The 19,787-nt window shown below is 39.6% G+C and overlaps 1 protein-coding gene across 2 annotated transcripts in view; it reads right to left on the reverse strand.

Moving 5' to 3' along the window:
• Positions 1–19,453, reverse strand: part of LOC141794872 (SH3 and PX domain-containing protein 2A-like) — a 56,580-nt gene extending 37,127 nt beyond the window's left edge. For both annotated transcript variants that reach the window (XM_074675453.1, XM_074675452.1), the window contains exons 1-5: positions 19,098–19,453; positions 14,354–14,434; positions 7,365–7,440; positions 5,532–5,608; positions 4,557–4,648 (exon numbers count right to left, since the gene is read on the reverse strand). In XM_074675453.1, the coding sequence (XP_074531554.1) occupies positions 4,557–4,648; positions 5,532–5,608; positions 7,365–7,440; positions 14,354–14,434; positions 19,098–19,169 (398 nt within the window). In that variant the 5' untranslated portion in view covers positions 19,170–19,453. The remainder of the gene's footprint in view (positions 1–4,556; positions 4,649–5,531; positions 5,609–7,364; positions 7,441–14,353; positions 14,435–19,097) is intronic.
• Between the last annotated feature and the right edge of the window lie 334 nt (positions 19,454–19,787).

Below are 19,787 nucleotides of genomic sequence, written 5' to 3' on the forward strand. Positions count from 1 at the left end.
TGGAATGTGTGAGACATCAGTCCTTTGCTCACATTTCTCAGCCAGGCCAAAGGACTGAAGTGTCTGTCCTGCTGCATGCATACACTGCACAGACACTCCCGTCTGACCTAAGATTAACCCCGGGAGGAGTAACCTCCAGCTCAGGGGTCGGGAGGTGGACGTCAACGATCAGGAAATCATTCTAATAGAGACGGCTGGTTTGCATGCAGAGAAAGGAGCAGTAGCAGTTTTTTGTTTTATAATCTTATGAAACAATGCTGCTCATATAAATCCTCACAAGGAGCACATTAAACTCCAGTGTACAGAAATTTCCAGCAAAGTTGGGTCCTGATTGCACAATGATGTCAGAGTTAAAGATTGCAAGTTTGATCACAAAACAACGCTTATGACCTCCCTTGTGGCTGAACACTGATGGAAAATCAAGTTTAAGGCTGAAAAGAAAAGGCTCTACAACAATTTTATTATCTCTATATAAAATAAATAAGCACAATTGTGTAGCTGCATTAAAATGTAGTATTTACACATTCCAGATGTTGTTTATTGCCCAGCGTTATGTGACAAAAGTACATTCCCACAAGGTAAACTGGCTATGTTTATTATCCATCCCCCAAAAAAGGTGTCAGCATTTGCTTAAGTCATAAATTCACGAGATACTCTCCATATGCATATGTTAGGAGAGCAAAAGGTGTTATCCTAATGTACGCACATCTGGAGAAGTATTTTTGATGGCAGGTTCTGTTTCAAAAGGATGATCTAGTTTTGAATAGAAGCCATAGATGTGAGACTTGCCTTCATTAAAACTCTTTGACATTGTCAGAGATCACATTGTTTCAGACTGTCATTACAAAAAAAGCTGCTGCATTTTTATAAGAACTAAAAGTACTATTACATTTTTTTTCAGCAACCCTGAAGACACAATTTATTCTTTGAGTGTTGATTAAATTATTTATTTCTTATTAGGGAATAACACATTGTTCATGCCCTGCTCTTTTATTTAGGGATGCACCGATATGAAAATTTTGGCTAATACCGATATCTGATATTAATATTGCTGTTATGCTGTTATACTTATTAGTATCAATATTAGGGGGAAAAAAAACAATCTCAACACGGATGATGTGTTGAGGAAGTTCAAAAAGAAAGAGCGGTGCGATCGTGAGAAAAAATGATGATGGAGAGAATCAAAGGATGGAGCGCCCAAGATTAACGTGATCCAAAAGGTATGTTTTGTCTGTTTCTTGGATCAAAAACAGTAAGAGAGACATAAAAGAAGAGGGTCCATTCTTCTCAGGTAGTTTTGGTGTTTACATAGTCATAGATCACAATATTTTTGGGGTTTTAAAAGATTGTTCAAGATGCTCTGAAAAGGGCTGGCAGCTAATGAGTACATATCGTGCATCCCTATTTTTATCATGTGAAAAATAAACCTATGCTCCTTTGATGTGATATTTCCAAAACCTGACTTACTGACTTACTCGACCTTGAACATGGTTTCAAAATGATGAGATTTAAGGTAAATGCAAAAGGACGCTGACTGTGAAACTAAAACTCACCAAACAATCATCATTATCAGAGTTTGTATAGCACCTATTGTAAATTATCTTGGCTATAGCTGGGTTAAGGTCTTCATGAAAGTCTCTGTTTTATATCTTTCTCTGTGACTTCACAGAATGTGTTGCAGAAAATGTTGCAACTCATCCCGACTTTCTCATGACCATCAGAAGCCGTTGACTTCTTTACAGAAAGAAACTTCTCTCTAACTTGTTTTCCTCTATAGGCATCACTCAAATTACACAGCCTGACATCTATCTATCTATTTTTACTTTGATTTATGACTAAAAGATGTATATTCTCAGTAACATTTTATGAAAAACCTGCCCGCAGTCACAACAGAACAAGTTTTGTAGAGTGATTTTAGGGTGGCTATTATATGGTATCAAATGTGCACCTCCTCATGAGCAAATGACACTTAGGAAGATTGATTCCAGTGGCCTCAAATTAATAGGTTGTGTACACTCAATAGTGCAACATTTAATCTTCATTTTTTTTATTAAGATCTAAACTTTGAGATTGAGGTCTAAATATTTGATGTGTACATTTTATTCTGATTAATCTACTCCTTCATTTGTCCCCAAACAATGACACCATGGACTACATTCACAATTAAAGATTGAGTCTGTTGGAGAGGAAATGAGAAAAAAACAAATCAACATTAAGTCAACATCAATACTAACCTGACCTGAAACTTGACCTTGGGAAAAGTAAAATGTGTTAAAATGGAGATGCCTAACATACACATGTGTGAATTTGAGTCATTAATTATTGAGACATCACCTGTGGCTGAGTTTTCTTGCTTCAGAGCTGCAGACAGACTCCAGACAGTGAGCTGTGGCTCTCTAATAGTCAGGATGTATGAATGTCGAGGACACATTTCCCCACAGGGACTAATATGTTGTCTTCACTAAGGTGCAGAGAAAGTCACATTGCAGCTAGGTCATAAAATAATGTTTTTCAATAAAAAGAAACAACATTGCCTGGCAATGATGTTGCTTATTTTCAGCTAGTACCTCTAAAATAACTGATATAAATTGCCTCACTTTGTTACAAACAACACCAAAGCTCAGTCTCAAATCTGCATAACTATCACACTAATGCTGTAGCGCTGAAGGAATGATGGATGACTAAAATTCCCTTTTTTAATTTCAGACCTCACAAGTGGCTTTCATTACCATAATGGACGTCTTCACCATTAAATATTCTTTGTGTGTACTCTTTCATAAACAGTCATTTGAGGTGCTGATGAGGACCTTAAGATATGAGATTATGAAAAATCTCTCTCTTTTCATGCCCATGTATTAGAATGTCATTTTTTTCATAATTTGTCCCAAAGTTTCCTCTGAAAGTTCCTTTGTCTTGTGAAATATTTATCAGCTTTCAAGCCCCTCAGCCTCTTCAGTACTTTTAAAAGAGGACATCATTACTGTATTTAGAAATAGAGTACTTTATGGTGCAACAGCAGTGTCTAATATTATTGAGTCTTTCATAATTGTGCAGTTTAAGTTATCAACTTTTTAGATTTTCAGCTCATTTCATTCATGTGTTTACCTGGATGCAGCAGCTTTCTTTTTATTGGTGTTAATCCAAACTGACACCAGTCAGGCTATTACAAACAGAAAGAGATGTGTCATTTGTAAATAAATCTGAGCATGAGCTAAAGATGTAAGAATGAACATCAAATGTGCAGTTTATCCTTTAAACCTCTTAAACCAGGCTCAGAGTGAAATCACCTGTCAGCCTTTTGCATGGCTCCCTCTTGTGATGGAGAAACGTCACATCTGCTAACTGTTTTTAACTTGTGCAGTGATCACTAATGTCCAGTAGGTGGCAGTAGCAGATGAGGGCTGGACAAAAATTGGCTTGCTGGTGATACTTCAAAGACTGATTACTGGCAAGAACAAAAGTTAAACAACTCAGAAAATATGTCTAGTGTAACTGTTTTCACAATAATCCTCTTCATGGAGACAGATTTAATTGACTAAGGAAAGTTTAACAGTTTTTTGACACAGTGTAGACTCACTATTTTAGCACCAAAAACAGCAATTACCTTGTTAAACTTTGTCATTACCAGAATAATTCTTCTATTCTGTTTGTACCACAGATATATTATCTTATTTGTCCACATTTTTTGGGAACCCCCCTGCAATTCAACAGAAATACAACCTTATAGATGTAACAATATTTTTCTTCTCTCATATATGAACAGAATTCACTAATTAAATTCTTAATTCCTGGCATTAAATGAACTCCATTAGGCACTTAAACTCATGGTTATACGATTACAACTAACTAGAATTTATACAACCAGTCAGGGTTTCCCAAGAAAAGGATAGGGCAAAAAAAGAATGCTTTAATTGGTGGTTTCTTCTCTGTAAAATTCAAATTTTGGTATACCCTTTCTTTGATTTTTTAAAGGTCAGACAAAAGTGTTTAAGGCCATAAGAATTTTGTCCTCGAGGGTATCTGGGAGGTCGAAGAAACTATAAAAGTTAAAAGTCATATCTAGGGGGTTAAAAATACAATCATATACAGGAAATCAGTCTTAAAGGCAGATTGGATTTCAACAAAAGGCATTCCAGCAGCAGGCCTGTAATTACTCCCACTCTGACTTTGAACTGAGTATGACGAATTACCCGACTCAGAGCTCTATCTGCTCCGAGACTTGAACTCAGCCACACGGGCATGACACCACTGATCCCTTCTCATTTGTTTTGGGGATCAGGTGTCACCTTCCAGAAATCATTATTAATAAAACATGGAGCCTCTCAACCCCCATCCATCCATCAATCATCTGAGAGGCACAGCAAAGCCTCTGGATAAAGACGGGTCATTGCGGGTGAAAGGCGTCTGTCCCAGCTGCAAAGCCACATAAACCGTACTGCAGCAGCCTCTGTTTAAAGCCCCCAAACAGGGCTTGTTTGGAATCTTACAGCCTTTATAACAGAGATGATTCTGATCAAAGGTTGGATTTATAGTCTAATGCAGGGTCAGCTACTTACTCTGTGGGAGGGTTGAGGTCCTCTAACTTTGTCTCAAAGAACTGCAGGACCTCGTCACTTTGTGAAATGTGGGAAGGAAGCTTCATCAGAGCCTGTGGGAAAGAGAAGGGAGGGGCAAACATGTTTATAGTGTGTTGTGACGCTAAAAAAACAGATCCAAAAGGTTGTATGTAGTTTAGTTTAACGACAGTGAGTAACCAGGTCATAACTTTTAGTCACTCTCATCCTACTGACTCTGCAAAGGGTGTGGAGGGTGTGGAGGGGAAGGAAGCCTGTGAGTCCAGAGTGAGGGTTAAAACAAAGGAAACACGTAAAGGTGATACCGTGTAACCACCGCCTGTCTCAGCTGTACACACTCAGAACGAGATGATTCAGCCACTTGAATCAGAAAAGACGTCTTTATATGAGGGATATTAAAAAAGAAGTCTACTGTCGTCATATTTAAGCCCCCCTGCCTTCACAGAAAATCTCCTCTTGTTCCCTTAAATGAAAAACTGCTGCCACACTTGGCAGCACACCTGCCCTACATTCCCGTCACTGACCTAATGAATAGAAGAGGGTCAGGTAGCCAGCTGCACTCACTACTATGCCTCAACTCTGCTGATTCATTCGTATTCCTTTAACTTCAGCTTTACCCTTGGGTGCACCCGTTTCCCTTGCTTCCTTCATATGCTGCCTATTTACATTGGTGACAGGAAATGACCAGGGCAGATAGAGCTGTTTCTTTCCTGTTGAGGCTGGTGGAGGGAGATAAATGTCCAGGCCTACCACGGAAACACTGTGGCAAGGGAGTAAAGCATTGACGGAGTAAATGCTCCTTCAACCGATTTACATAAACTACAAATGAGTAGTCAACATTAACACACCTGAATGATGGCGAATAACCATGAAAGAGTGGGAAAACTAATGCCACGGGCTTTAAAATGTGAGGAAAATATAAACCTGAGATTATATCCTGAAAGAACATTGTCTTACTTTGCAGTAGTTATCGAGGTGCTTTAGCCTTCTCACAGCTACGTCTCTGATGTGACTTCGACGAAACAAGACTTTACCTGGAAAGAAACAGAGCTCAATTAGTACAAAGCATCCTTAAAAAAACACAGTATACCAGACTCACTGATGGTTTAAATGAGTTATTCATATTTTTGTTATTGTAAGCCTTAAAATGCCAGTTACATGTTGTGTCTAAGCTGCAGCGCTGCCATCTATTACTAACTGGGGCTGGAGCAGGAGTCAATAGCGACTAGCTGTAAGGCTTCAGTCTGATTGTAAACAAGCACATGTGACGGATTATGACTCTCATGTACAGTGCATTCACAGGTATGAAGATGTTAACCAGCAAGGAGGTGCTAGCTCTGCTAACCTTAGCCACAGAGCAAACCAATGTCACTCTGTGATCTTATGTTCAGCTGTTTCATAAACTGTGTCATAAACTGCAGTTTAAACATCTGGAACATTAGTCGCTTTGCAAAACCCCTAATCTTCATCAAATATTTAATTTGTATGTTGTCATAGTGGGAATCCCCACTGTGGAGAGAACTTGTGTTTTCCTTAAATTGACATGAAGCACTCAAAAAATGTTTTAAATACATAAATAATACAAGCCCAGATTCTAAAAACAGCAGTACTGAAATAAGATGCCTTGATTACTTAAAATTGATGATAGCAGCTTCAAAGAGGTTCATTCCTTTGAAACTTTCAGAAGATTGATGACTAATCTCTATGTCAAACTGCATGAGGCTCACAGTACAGTAAAGTCCTGCTGTTTGCTGTGTGTAAGAGAAAACGGTTAACCCCAGGTTGGGCTTCATGGAAGATCAAAACAGCATCAGTCAGACTTGAGTAGTTCAGCTTGTCTTACAAAGAATCACTTCACTGCTCTCCTCTGCTCCCACCCACTCTGGCTTTATCAGATTAGAAAAATCCCTCTCTGCTGGCCTCCTACCACCGAGGCAGACCACAAATTGATTCAGCCTGGGTGGAGTATGGCGATTAATCAAACAATGCAGTGTGGTTGGCCCTGCTATGAAGTATGGAAGAGTGCTTACAAACATTGGATGTGTAAGAAAGTGACTGAGGACTTCTCTTTTGCTTGCATGTGCATGGCTCTTAAAACAGCATTCATCACTTTTGACTTTCCACACGTCATCATCTTACATCTGCAGATTAAATCCGATAATTTTGGTTATTCACGTATCAGATCAACACAGGAAAGTATGTCTTGATGTGGTTGCTGCTGAGGGTAAAACATGGCATGCAAACAAATTTCATGTTGGAAAAATATGAAAAGTTATGAGTGTGTTGCAGAGGAAACCATAACCAAGATCATGTGCAACCAATTTCCTTCTGGATTACTTGTGCATGCAACTGATCTCTGCTTTTTGGACCACTCTTTCTTAATAAACAAACTCTTAAGAGCCTTTAAAGTCTGTTGGAATTCCTGTTTGTAACCAGAGTTTTTCTGATACTAATACTGGCACCAGTATCTGCCTCAAATATTGCCTAAAACAAGCTTTCGGGTTGGCAAGATAAAGTGACCAAATGGTGACTTCTGTCAGAGGATTTTCATGTAAACGTAGCAAGAAAGATCAGAGAGATAAGACTGGTCTGAGCTATCTGTGTGCATTTGTAGATTATTTTATCCGAGGCAGTATTTAAAGAGAGCATTTATAGATATAAAGAGTTTTGATTAAATGGTAAAACTGGTTAGGGAATATCTCATGTTTGCAATAATCTGAAATGTAGGAACAAGTTAAGAGGTGAGGAAACTGTAAACTTCAAATTAATTTGACAGATTTTGTTCATCACCTGGTAAAAAAGGAATAATCCTCTTTTTTGGGTCTTTCTGTCCTCCTTCAATCGGAAACTTGTCGAGGATTCGCATCTGCAAAAACAAGAAAAGAAAGAACAATCAAAAAGAAAGGCACAAAATTAACTCAACAACGGAAAAAAGATAAAAGCCAGGCATTATATCTTGACTTTTTAATGTCTAAACCACATGAAGTGTCTGTTATCTACCACACGTTTATCAGTCAGAGTTGAAAGGGCAGGAATCTGGGATTAAAACAGAAGGAAAAAAAAAGGTCACACACTCTCCTTGAACAGTCAACCCCCTTGTTACGGTACATGAGTTCAGCACGGGGGTGTAATTGCATTCATCTAAAAAGCTACTGTGTCATGCAACTACAAACTGTTTCCCTTTGATCCATGGGGCCGCAGACAAAAGTTAGGTCATCCACACTTGTCTGGGGAGAAAAATCAAAAGCTAGTTCCACTTGAGGAGCTGAAAAAAAGCGGATAATTAACACTTTGATGCCGACACTTGATGCATCTGGTCATTTGCAGGATCGATCTTTAAAGAGATAAGGTGACTGAGAGAATGAATGAAGGATGCTGTGTGAAGTCTTTTATGATGACAGCGAATGACTCTTTTTCTGTAACTGCTTCAGCAGGTGTTGACCCTGGATATATTTATGTGTGTATATCCATTTTTGTGAACATGTTTCATGCATGATTTACGAGCATGCTGGGTTGAGTGCTGAGGAGAACCTGCAATGCAAATGTGCTGGCTGTGTCTGTATCACATGCAAGAGTTTCTAGTTTCCGTTTTGAATAAATCACTAAAAGTATTACTAGCATCCTGAAGAACGAGCTGAGCTCCAAATCCAGATGTAGCCCCGCCTTTGCTCACTCAGCCTTGCCTTGTTCCAGATGTGCTCTGTTAAGCAGCAAAAACTGCATACGTCAAGCTAAAGCACACTTGATTGGGGGGAGGAGGAGACCAGGAGACGGGTCTTGGTTAAAACCAAGCCAAAAACAACCAGGTGGACAAACAGAGTCAAGCCTGAAGGGGAGTGTTGGGTCCACTCTGTCTGGGCTTGCAGGAGTTGTTTGTAGGACTTCTCCACTAAGAGGTGGTTTGGTTCCCTCCTCTTGTGGTTCTCTCTTTTCTGCGCTCATCAGTTTTCTGCCTTGGCTGTCTGTATTTCAGAGGCGGGGGGGAGGCTGCCCTAGGAGAAGTTTAGCAAAAAAAGGGATGGTTTCTTTTGATGGGAGCAGCCTTCATTATTGTGGTACAAGGGTGAAATAAAAGAGCTGAGTATAACAGCCTTGGTTAACCACACCTGCGCTCAGACATGCCAAACACACAGTTTCTACTTTAAAGCTAAAGAGAAAAAACATCAGATATGCATATAAACCAGGTTTTCAGGCTTTCTTTAGAACATTATAACAATAGTGTGTGTTAACAACAAGAAGGGCTGTACAGCACAACGGGAAATTCAGGAATAGTATAGCCTGTCTGACACACAAGCTGCACACTCATCATGTTATCAGTCTAACAGCTGGATGCAGCTAGATACTCCCTCACATGATGGAGTGCTCACTCATCACCTTTAGAAACAGACTCAGGCGATGGAGAGGCTCCCCGTCCAGAAGCCATATGACATCAACCCTTGAGGACAGGTGTGAAAGCTGTTTCTATTGCAACAGCTGGGCTTCTTGGAACAAAACTCAGAGTGAAAGAAATTCTCACATTTCATACACGTTAATTTTGAAAGCTTTGGGGACCCAGGATACTGTATTTACTCTATACTGCTCTCTTAAAGTCTGCACAGGATACTCCAAGCCGCAGAGTCAGCCAAGTGTTTTCACTAGGGAAACAAACATGTCCATGTAGCAACAGGTGCGATGATGTAATCACGTTTTCCAGGCTCTTTTCACACACCCCTTAATCAGTGCCGGGATAAATGCCCTGGGAGAAAAGTTCAATAAACACTCAATCTTCAACTATATCTTCATTTAGGTATTACAACATAATAGAGCTGAATTATGGTGGCAGAAGCAACCCAAACGGCTCCTGTACACTCTAATGACAATCATTGGAAGTATTTAAATTTAACTGCACTCACAGGAGTGAACAGGGAGGAACAGACAGAGAGACACTGCACTGTGCAGCGAGACAAAGACTCTGTTCTGAGAGGAATCTCAGACAGAGGGAGTTTGGAGGAATGTTTGAGTGGGGAAACAATCTGATCCCATCCCTCGGTTGTGTTTTGACATTTACTTGACAAGTTGTTTACTGCAGGGAGATTCTGAGGCAACAGTCCTCTTGGTCGGACAGAAATGGTCTCAAATAGAACATGTATGCAGTTTCAAAGTTGCACCATCATCAGAAACAAGTAAGAATTTTTTCTGCCATGCTGCAAATAAAACACAGCAACATTTGAAGCCTTTGACTTTAAGAACTTGAATTTGTGATGCTCCAACAGGCAAGTCTAAAATTAGCTTTCTATGAGAATAAAAGGGTTGAATATAACCTTTGTATGGTTAAGGGTATGGAATCTGTCACTTCAGTTAGAAATCAGAGGTGGAGACTCATCTATGTTTTGGGCTACCAGCTTGAGATGCACAAGCTGCTACAAGCTTTATACACCTGAATCTCAGGCTGTCTACAACTGAGTTGCATTTTAGATAAAGTATTTGGTAGAAAATTGGCAGAACCTCCCATGTCCTACCAAGTAACTACTACAAAAGGAACCATGCAAACTGGTAAGATGAAAACTTGATTAACTGAATTTTGATTATTTTTCATCATTTTCTTTGAGATCATTTAATGTCTTACACATGAAGCTGACCAGAAGTCTATGAACATGATGGCAGCCAGTGAACATTTTGGTGTTGATTCCAGGGATGGGTACCTTTCACATGTACCAATGCCTGGTACCTGGCAATTGGCACCGGTACTCAACGGTACCAATTTACGGTACTTTTTTGTGTTTATGTGGTAAAAAATATTAATTTGTTTATGTGGTAAAAAATATCAATTTGTTTAATAATAACATACAAAACATTTTTAATTTAACAAATTTATTCTTCAATATATAACCTTGCAATGCTGTGTTCATGGCCTGCATGGAAAATCGCCCTCTCTTCCACTCCTTTACTGTCACAAGGATGCATTTAGGTGCCTAAACATGGTACCTTTTGGTTTTTATGTGAATCGGTATCCAGTACTTTTTACAGAATTCAGTCGGTACCTATAAAAGTACCTAATTTGGTACCCATCCCCAGTTAAGTTGTAATGTTAGTGTCACCAACACATGAAATACCCCTGGCTGGTGAACTTTGACTAAATTTAAGGAATAACCTTGATATTATGTATGTGATAAAACAATATGTGATTGTGAAGGATTAGTGCCTGTCCATGATTGATGGTAGTACCGGCACATTCTTTGCACCCATTGCAGTGCTAAAACAAAAGGCATGTGCACCTCATTGAGAGATTCCACTTCATGAAAACCCCAGGTCTACATTATGAAAGTTTTCATGTGAATTCTCAGTGTTTTGTGATGAACCTGGCAAAGCATACAGCAGCAGACACTTGCATCATAAACAGGCTGTACTGCAAAGATGGTCAACTCAAAGACAGACTCACTCACTATCAAAAATGTGTTTATCACTGATCTTACTTTGAGTTTATTTTTTCAAATGCAGGTTATGAAGTGATTAAAGACGGGAGCCCTTTTGATTAAAACTGTAATCTTAGGAAAAGGTGATTATACAACTGCAGCAGATTTAGCCCGTGCCAGTACTGAGGTTTTAAAAGCTTTGACTTCATGCAGGCCTGATTAGTAGATGATTTCTTCATCTTTCTTCAGTTAGGACTAAACTACCTTCTATCTTTTTAAACAATATTCTTGGATTACCTTGGAAAGATATCACTTTAAATTGTACCAGACAGTAAAACTGATGAGGACAGCACCAAATATTTGCTATTAAAATGGTAGATACATACTAAGTGCTGCCTCAGCAACAAAGTGAAGTAAAAAAAATCAGAGGCTAGTGTGATAAGCTCACTGTTATCTACAAAGATTGCACTTCCTGAGTGCTGTTGTTTGTGTTTATCTTTTAAACTCATCGTTAATTTCTCGCCTCAGCAAAAACTGTTGATACTGAATGTAGCTGAAAAATACCCAGTCATCATTCTGGTGTGGTGACATCTGTACTTATTACACGTTGACCAAACTTCACACAGAGATTAAATCCAGACAAAAAGATACAAAGATTTTAATAGTATATTACTTCTTTCTTTGAGGAATATTTTAGAATTTTTTTTTTCAGTTTTAAATCAGAAGAAAGATTTTAGGTTGTACAGTGATAAAACCCTGATCTTGATTCCACCTTAGTAAAATTGTGATTATGTTTTGCTGTATTGCCCACCCCTTCTTGATTAATCTCTTACCTCACATTGTTCTCAGCTTTTGTTTAGTGTTCTTTGCAAAAAAGTGACTTTTTATCTACCAATACAACCTTGTTAAGTTGTATGGTATTTAGTCTTTTGTAGGTCAGGAAAATTACAACACAGGCAGGATGGGGCTGACCCTAGTCCAATTTCCCAATCAAAGAAAATGTTGAGTAAGGGATTTTGTAGAGGTTTCAATCCAAAAGGAAACCAGGACAGCGTGCACACTCCACAATCCCCTTGAGGAATGCTGAACTCTGTCCACTGTGGTTTGAGGGTGTGGGGGGAGGGAGGGGGTGGTTCACTCACTACTCCCAGACAGTAAACTTTGTTTGATACACTGACAACTTGTGCTCATGTCAAAACATTCCCCTCTGACACCAGAAACAGTTAAGGCTCAGCAGTACTCTAAATGAAGAAAAGGGGTGTTAAAAATAAGGGATGAATGTGCTGAGCACTGCATGAGTTTAAAACCAGCCTCACTTTAAGTCAGCAGGAGAGATTCAGAGGGAATCAGATAAAAAGGAGTTGGTGTGGATAATTTATGATTGTTGTGTCCCAGGGGGGCAGTTATGAGTTACGTTGAGTGTGCTGAGAGCTCTGAAACATTAGCAGTGAGTGCACTTTTGGACATCCATCTGACAATGAAAATGGATACTTCATCTTGAAAGACAAACAGCTGATGTGGCTGTTGTGGACAAGTGGGTTTTATACAACCAGCTGTACAATGAAGGCTGATAGAGGACATCAAATGGACAATGGGACACTGCTTGAAAGGCGTTTCTTGTTCTATGACCTGGCCTGGATCTTCTGAATTGTCAATTAATAGTTTTCAGATGAGATCATGGTCACATTTGTTAGCCCAAGGGTGTCAGATGCATTTTTTTCTGTCAGCTTCTGGTGAGAATAAAATGAGCAATTGTGCCACAAAAACAGAGAACAGTGCAGGGATGGAGGGAGACTGTAGGTGTCGGTTGGCAGATTCACAAACACATCTCAGTCTTTGCTTGGAAAAAGACCAATATTTTAGAGGCGGAAAAGAAGTGAGACTATATTGCATAAGGAATCAAAATTACAATTTCTTTAAACTGTAAAGCACTTTCCAAGGAATCCAATGATGCTCTGCATGCCCTTTTAGCATAGGCATCAGAGGAAAAGTGTCTCCTGTACATCTTCACATACAAAGCTCCAAAACTGCCCAACCCCCAACCCTTTCCTGACCACAGCTTCCTCCTCACTCCATCAAATGCTGTGTGAGATTAGTTCTTGCATTTCCTGAACTACATCCTCCTTCTGTTGAAATGGCTGTAATCTTACTAGTGTAAATAAAGAACACATTTCAAAGATAATTTCCTTCTGCTTAAAGTACCGCTCATAAATTGTCTGTAACTACTGATCTGCTCCACTCTTGACACTCAATCTTTTACCTATATGACTTTGTCCATATGGGAAAAAAAAACTTCCCCACTCATTCTGTATGGACAGCTGCAGACTGTTGTTCTTCACGGATTACCGTGGCCAGACAAACACACCCAGGCAGCAGGGATCTATGGACAAGACTAATGTTTGCAGAGACAGGAGAGAAGCTCTATTTCCAACGAGCAGAGCAGGGCAGAATTTTCCTGGCTTTTAACATGAGACCAGAGAACAAAGGGTTTCCTCTGCTGCCTTCAACGCAGCCAGCCCACCAGAGCCACACAGCACTGTAGAGTGCAGTTTTATTAAGAGAGGGTTATCAGAAAGAAGCCAGAGACACTCTTTTACAAGGAAAATCTTAGATAAAAGGGACACTAATTTAGATTTTAACCTCACTCAGTCCTGCCTTGATAGTCTAAATGTTTCAACATGTCTTTAAAAGAGGTCTGAAGGATGTGAGAAAGATATGTCATGTGTGTTTTATTTGTCCATATTCCATATAAATGCTGCATCTGCTTTTCTTCACGTTTTTCCATACCTGCATGTTCCTCTTGAATCCCTCAAAATTAGCTCTGAATTAGCACAATTTCATTTTAGAGTTGCTGATAGCTACCTTGAGCTCTATCTTTTTAGCCAGGGGCATCAAAAGACAAAGAGAACTAAAGAAGATTCTCATTTAAGATTTCTTTTTCACTGACTTTTGCAACATGTTAAATGTGATTTCTCATATTACAAAACAAATGATATTTAGTCCCATGTAGCAAATCTAAAAACTTCAGTCAGGGTAAAAAATGCAGATATTTGACTCCAGGCTACTGTCTATCCTGAACACAATCCTAAGGCTTAACTTTGCCCCATGCTGTATGTTTCATCCAGGCTGAGGTCATGTTTTCTTCCTGCATCTGCTGACTGGATTTCCCCCATTTCCCTTTATTCCAAGCAGCATCCAGTAGACTTACATGAGACCTTTTACTGAACATGCTGTCTCCCAGCTGCTAAACAGAAAGATGTGACTAGAAGGTCAAACTGACCACACAGAGTTAATATGAGGAAGACATCTTCTCATACATAATTCAAGTGTCCCTCAGCCTCAGCTTTTATTGTAAGAAGTGAGATCATTTCAACTCATATAACATACCTGTAGGTCAAAGAATTTGCTGTATCTCCTGTAGATGACATGGGAAGTAGAGTCCGAGTAAGTGACGTTGATGAGGTACACCTAGAGAGAGAGGCACAAACATGAGGCCCATTAAGTCACTTTGTCAAAGACACCACGGCACCACTTTGGCTCCACTTGTCCCAATGACACAAAGTGCATTCCATCCCAACTTAACTTCAAGGGGTCGTAAAAGGTCAGATAAACTCATTAAGTTGGTCTGTTTCCATCACACATTGGAAACCCTTCAGGGGTCAAAGAGAGGGTCTACAGATTTCAAGTGTTATGTCATTAATACCATTTCTGGAAAACAGCATGTTTTCAGAGATACTAAAATGTTTTTATTCCTCAAACACCGCTGATCACAAAAATCTGTTAAGAGTCTATTTGGTTCTTTACGCTGACTGTATATAGAGATGGATGGTGTATGTCTGCTTCCTCTAATTGTACAAAATGGCCAAAATAGCTACCTCCTCAACAGCTGCTGACATCTTGCACTAGGATGTACTTTGGAGTCAAGACATAAAGAGGTCATCTGGCCACTGGAGCCATGAGATTAATGTCCCACCCCTTCCTCTGGTCAAAATATATATTTAACTTCCTTCAGTGTTTGTTAGTTTTACTTTAGCCTTTTCTGCAAACCTGATACAGTGTTACAGGTGCATCAGTAAGCAAAGCTGTCAATCATGACTCTTCCTATAAAGTGACATAAGAAAATAAAAATATGCTTTTGGAGGGAAAAAAGAGAAAAATTCCTTTGATGTGTGTTTTAATTCAAAGTTTGGATCATGTTCCATCAGTTAACATGGAGGAGGCGGGGTTTATGAACTGTATTACGGTCAGTCAAACTATTTTAGTTTCACTTTTGGAAAAGCATTGTTTTGTCCCTCTGGTTATACAGTGGACAGTCCCCTTCACAACTTATGTCCACCTGAGCCAACTGCCCCTGGAAATGAAATGATGCTCTCATAATCTCAACAACTCCCATTATTGTGTCCTTTAAAAGAAAACTGTCACTAAAAAAGTCTTCACTGAGACAGATTTGTTCAGGCAGACATCAGTCCTTCATAGAACAAAACACTGTTGACTTTAGATTCCCCAAAATAAATTCTCTATTCTCCTCAACAATAAAGGACCAACAAACAACCATGCAGGCCCTGAGGTTCGGAAACAGATGGTTGCACCTAATGCATTTCCTACTTAGCGCATGGCATGGCAGTGTGTTCACAAAAGCGGCACTTTCACATATGGCGGTAATCTGCAAGGACATCAGTTGCAAGTCTGAAATGCAGTCTTCAATCTGCACACAGTTCATTATAGAAAGAGTGTGCAGCAAGGCGGAACAAGCTCTCCAGCAGCTCACTAATGAAATACAGGCAACATAACCAGACAGTCTGATTTAGGCAACAGCATGATAGGGCTAAAAAGGTGTGCAAGGGTATGCAAGGGCAAGATACATCCAAAAAGGACCATGAACCCTATCAGAGCTGAATAATGTACATTAAGAAAGGGTAAACAGACAGTTTCAAAAGCTCCAATATAAGTAAAAGACTGGTTGCCTTAATCTGCTGACACATGCAATAATACATTTTACTGCACTAACTAAAGACTTCTCATTGGATCTCATTCCTCTGATCTCCCATCATCCCCCTCTGATTGTGTGTGTAAACAAGGATTAGTTGCCATGCACTCTCTGGCTTCAGCTCCATGAGATCCTGGAAGGAAGTCACACTTGAACAGCAGGGACAAAAGACAAAGGGTTGCTTCTTCCCTCTCTCAAACCGGATAAGCATTTTCAGTTGCTTAGCTCATAGATAATGAGATTTTTTCTTTCTCCGTCTTCTTCCCTCGTGGGGACTTCCCAGTCAGCCCCTCACCTCCGGCTGCAGTCCCGGGGGAAAGTCTGTGCCCTATGTATAGTGGCCTCAGGGAGCCTTTCTCAGCAGGAGATGGATGATGCAATTGATCCTAACTCTCAGGTTAATTAATCCAATTGTACCTGACTCTTTAATTGATTTTTGCAGTCCCACTGAGACATGTCTCGTGGCTCATTGGATTTGATTACTTGAGTCAGTGAGACAACACCAACACTCGACCCTGCAGACAAACAAGACTATGACTTTGCAGGCCACATTAGCAGCTCTGTTAGGCTATGATAACCTTGAAATGCTAACATCATCACTGTCACAATGCTAACATGTTAATGTCAACAAGTGAATTGTTTAATTTGTTTACTGTTTTGGATTAGCATATAAGCCTGGCAAAACAAGCCAAAACCTCAGGTCACATACAAAATGTGACTAAGACACACAGAGGTCATTCTGATGGTTATTGTTCTAGTGGAAAAAAATAAAGGAGAAAAGGTTTATAGATGTTTAAACTAAAGAAGGACTATGAAGAATGGAGAAGGAACTTACTTGCTATTCTTGTTGTTTTTCATTTTAATGTAAATTATATTCTCCTCAAAACCACATCCTAGAAAAAAATCCCAAACAATGGCACTGGGAAAAAGCGCCCATGACAAACAACTCCCTGCCAGATTGCAAGCTGTTGTCTACATCCCAGGCTTCACATCCAAGCCTGAGAGGTGCTTTGCAAAACCTAGGCCAAAGACAGGTTATACATAATGTCATGTGGATCTGTGGGGGCCCCATCACAGGAACAATGACAGGTGTTTCTGAGACACAAAGAACCAACAAACTCCTCCTACTGGAATGACGGAAGTTCAACAACACACTCCAATGGGACTTTAACGATACCATCTTGAACCTCTTCTTAAAGCATCTATTTGGTTTTTGATCAGTGAAATGACGATCAGAAAGTGTGTTGGACAGCAAGCACCGTCTTCCATACTCCGTGTGCTACTCAAATACATATCCACCCTACTGTGGTGGTGGGGGCCTCTTCTTGTCCTCCTACCCTGCTTTGGCCATACACAAGATATCCAAGTCCATTACTTTAATTCCTACTGATTATGTTTACATAATGTGGGATGTGTTTGGCTAAAGAAAATCTGGCACCAAGCATGAAGACTGTATGGTACATTCCCTTCAGCAGATTGAATAAATATGACCCTTGTTTTCTTTAAGAGCTGCTAGTGCAGCACAAATTCCCTCCAGCTGGATCAAATGCACTATGGAAAATAATACATGAGCCCAATCGCAAATGTGGGATCTCAAAGAAACCACCTGTGGACCTTGTTTTCAAGTGGTGAATGAGCTTTTTAACCACTTTGCTCATATCAGACCTGACTTTGAAGCACAGTTCCCCTAAACCTTCCTGGTGGGCATCAAAGAGAGCTCTGACAGAAGTTAATACTTTTGTTTGTTAATGAACTAAAACAGCAAAACAGACCATCCTGAAGAAAAGTGACCTGTGTTATACACCTTTTTAAAATTTTCTCAGCAGATTCAGCCCGACAAAACAATTATGCTCAAAGGATTTACAACAAAACATTCTCTTATTATTCTCTTAGGCAAGTTTCCCCAGTGAGTACTACATTACACAGTTAAAATAAAGCAGAGGATTTTTCATTACAGAACACCAAACACACATGGAGAGAATTGGATCTGCAAAACATAAGGTGTTTGACTTTTTGCCACATGGGGTACCAAAATCAACAGTTTGTTACAGTTGCATAAAGTTCCATTAGACCTTGATTTTCTTCTGTTTGATCTCTTAAGGTCATGCATCCCGAGCAATATTTACAACTAATTGAAGAATTTGAAACCAATTAGGAGACATCAATGTTTAACATTTTATCATTTTGTTAGCAAACACATTAGCTAACGTATGACTGCGAAACCACAAAATCTTTTCCTAAAAACGTTAACTCTCTTGTTTATGGACTTGTTAGTTATAAAAAGCCTTAAAAAATAAGGTCAACCTCTTTCACCAAAAAAAAAAAACAGTAAGTAGAGTCACACAACCCAAGATCGGCCTGCTACACAGTAGAGTCAAGAGCCGCAGACTTCACAAAACATCTGAATTTAGCTTTCCAGCTGAGGTCACGCTGTAATCTAACACAAGAACACAAACATGTCTTGTCCCGTGTGTCATGTTATTGAAAAACAGCCAAGAGGAGGAAAAGACAAACCTAGTGTCAGTTTACAGGTTGGATACTCAGCAACAGAACATTAACCAGCACATTAAAGAAAAAAAACATTTTTGGTACATTGTGGTTTTTGTATTTTGGGAATGTCTGGGTACTGGTGTGGCCTGTGACATCTTCTTCTCTGTGCAGCTCAGTTTGTTGTTTCTTGCAACTCTGACAGGTCTCTGCTGTCTAGCTGATGCCTATCAGACACTAACACACCCCTCTAGCTGCCAAAAGGAGACTTCCTAATTCACTCAACACCTCATGACACTATTTTGTACAATAATGGATAATAATTAATAAAGCAAAAGGGGTGGGATTTTGTGCTTCTAGTGATTTGTGATTGAGAATTAAAAAATAATAATAATCTACCCACCTACCTGTCATTTATAAGTGTAAACCTCATTGAAAGAGAGTAGAGGAATTTAATGAATACCAAGGATTCAGTTTGTTCAGCATGGACAAGTGCTCAAAACACAATACTAAAAGTTTGGTGAGATATTTATGATTGACCAACAACCATAGAGCTATAAGCATGACTGAAATTTAAATACACTTGCAGGCAGCTAACTTTTTATGAGGTTAGAAGTAAACTTAATGAGGCGATAGCAAAATAAAGAGAGAACTCACATAATGTTTGGAGGGATTCCTTCTCTTCTGCACGTCCACAACATGAACGTCGAGCACTGTGCGGAGCTGCATCTTCAAACACCAGTCGGGATAACTACTCTAAGTGTTACAAATTGAAGTGTTCACCCATGGAAACAACGTAGGCTTAAAAAACAAACACAAACTGCCCTGTGAAGGCTGGACAGGGAGGAAAAGTCCGTCAAAAATAGGGGAAAGACTCGCAGCACTCAAGCTTTGGCTGCATCCATGAGCTGGTGGTGTCTGTCACTCTCTAGCTTCTGAACTCCTCGTGAAACATAACAACGCAGTAAAAAGTAGCTTTTCATCAGTCTTCCTCTCCTCCCTCATGAGAGGGGCTGGACTCCGCTGCACAGCACAGGCAGGAGGGGACAGCAGAAACATGTAAATGTAAGGGGCGGCCCTACTTCCCTGGCTGGACGCTGAAGATTAACCTTTGAAGAAGCCCGTTCAGACTGTTTGGACCGGTTTCTTATGTTTGGCTTGTCACGTTTTTGTTTTTGTTTTCTTTTCATCTCTGGAAAATCTTTTTACTGATTAAAAGCAGGCTTTTCTTTCCTAACAAAATGAATGAAAGAAAGAAAGAAAGAAAGAAAGAAAGAAAGAAAGAAAGAAAGAAAGAAAGAAAGAAAGAAAGAAAGAAAGAAAGAAAGAAAGGAGGTAATGGAAAAT

The sequence above is a fragment of the Halichoeres trimaculatus genome, unplaced genomic scaffold, assembly GCF_033239565.1.
Source record: "Halichoeres trimaculatus isolate MK-OKI-2021-1 unplaced genomic scaffold, fHalTri1.1 fHalTri1_scaffold_8, whole genome shotgun sequence".
NCBI classification, from domain to species: domain Eukaryota; kingdom Metazoa; phylum Chordata; class Actinopteri; order Labriformes; family Labridae; genus Halichoeres; species Halichoeres trimaculatus.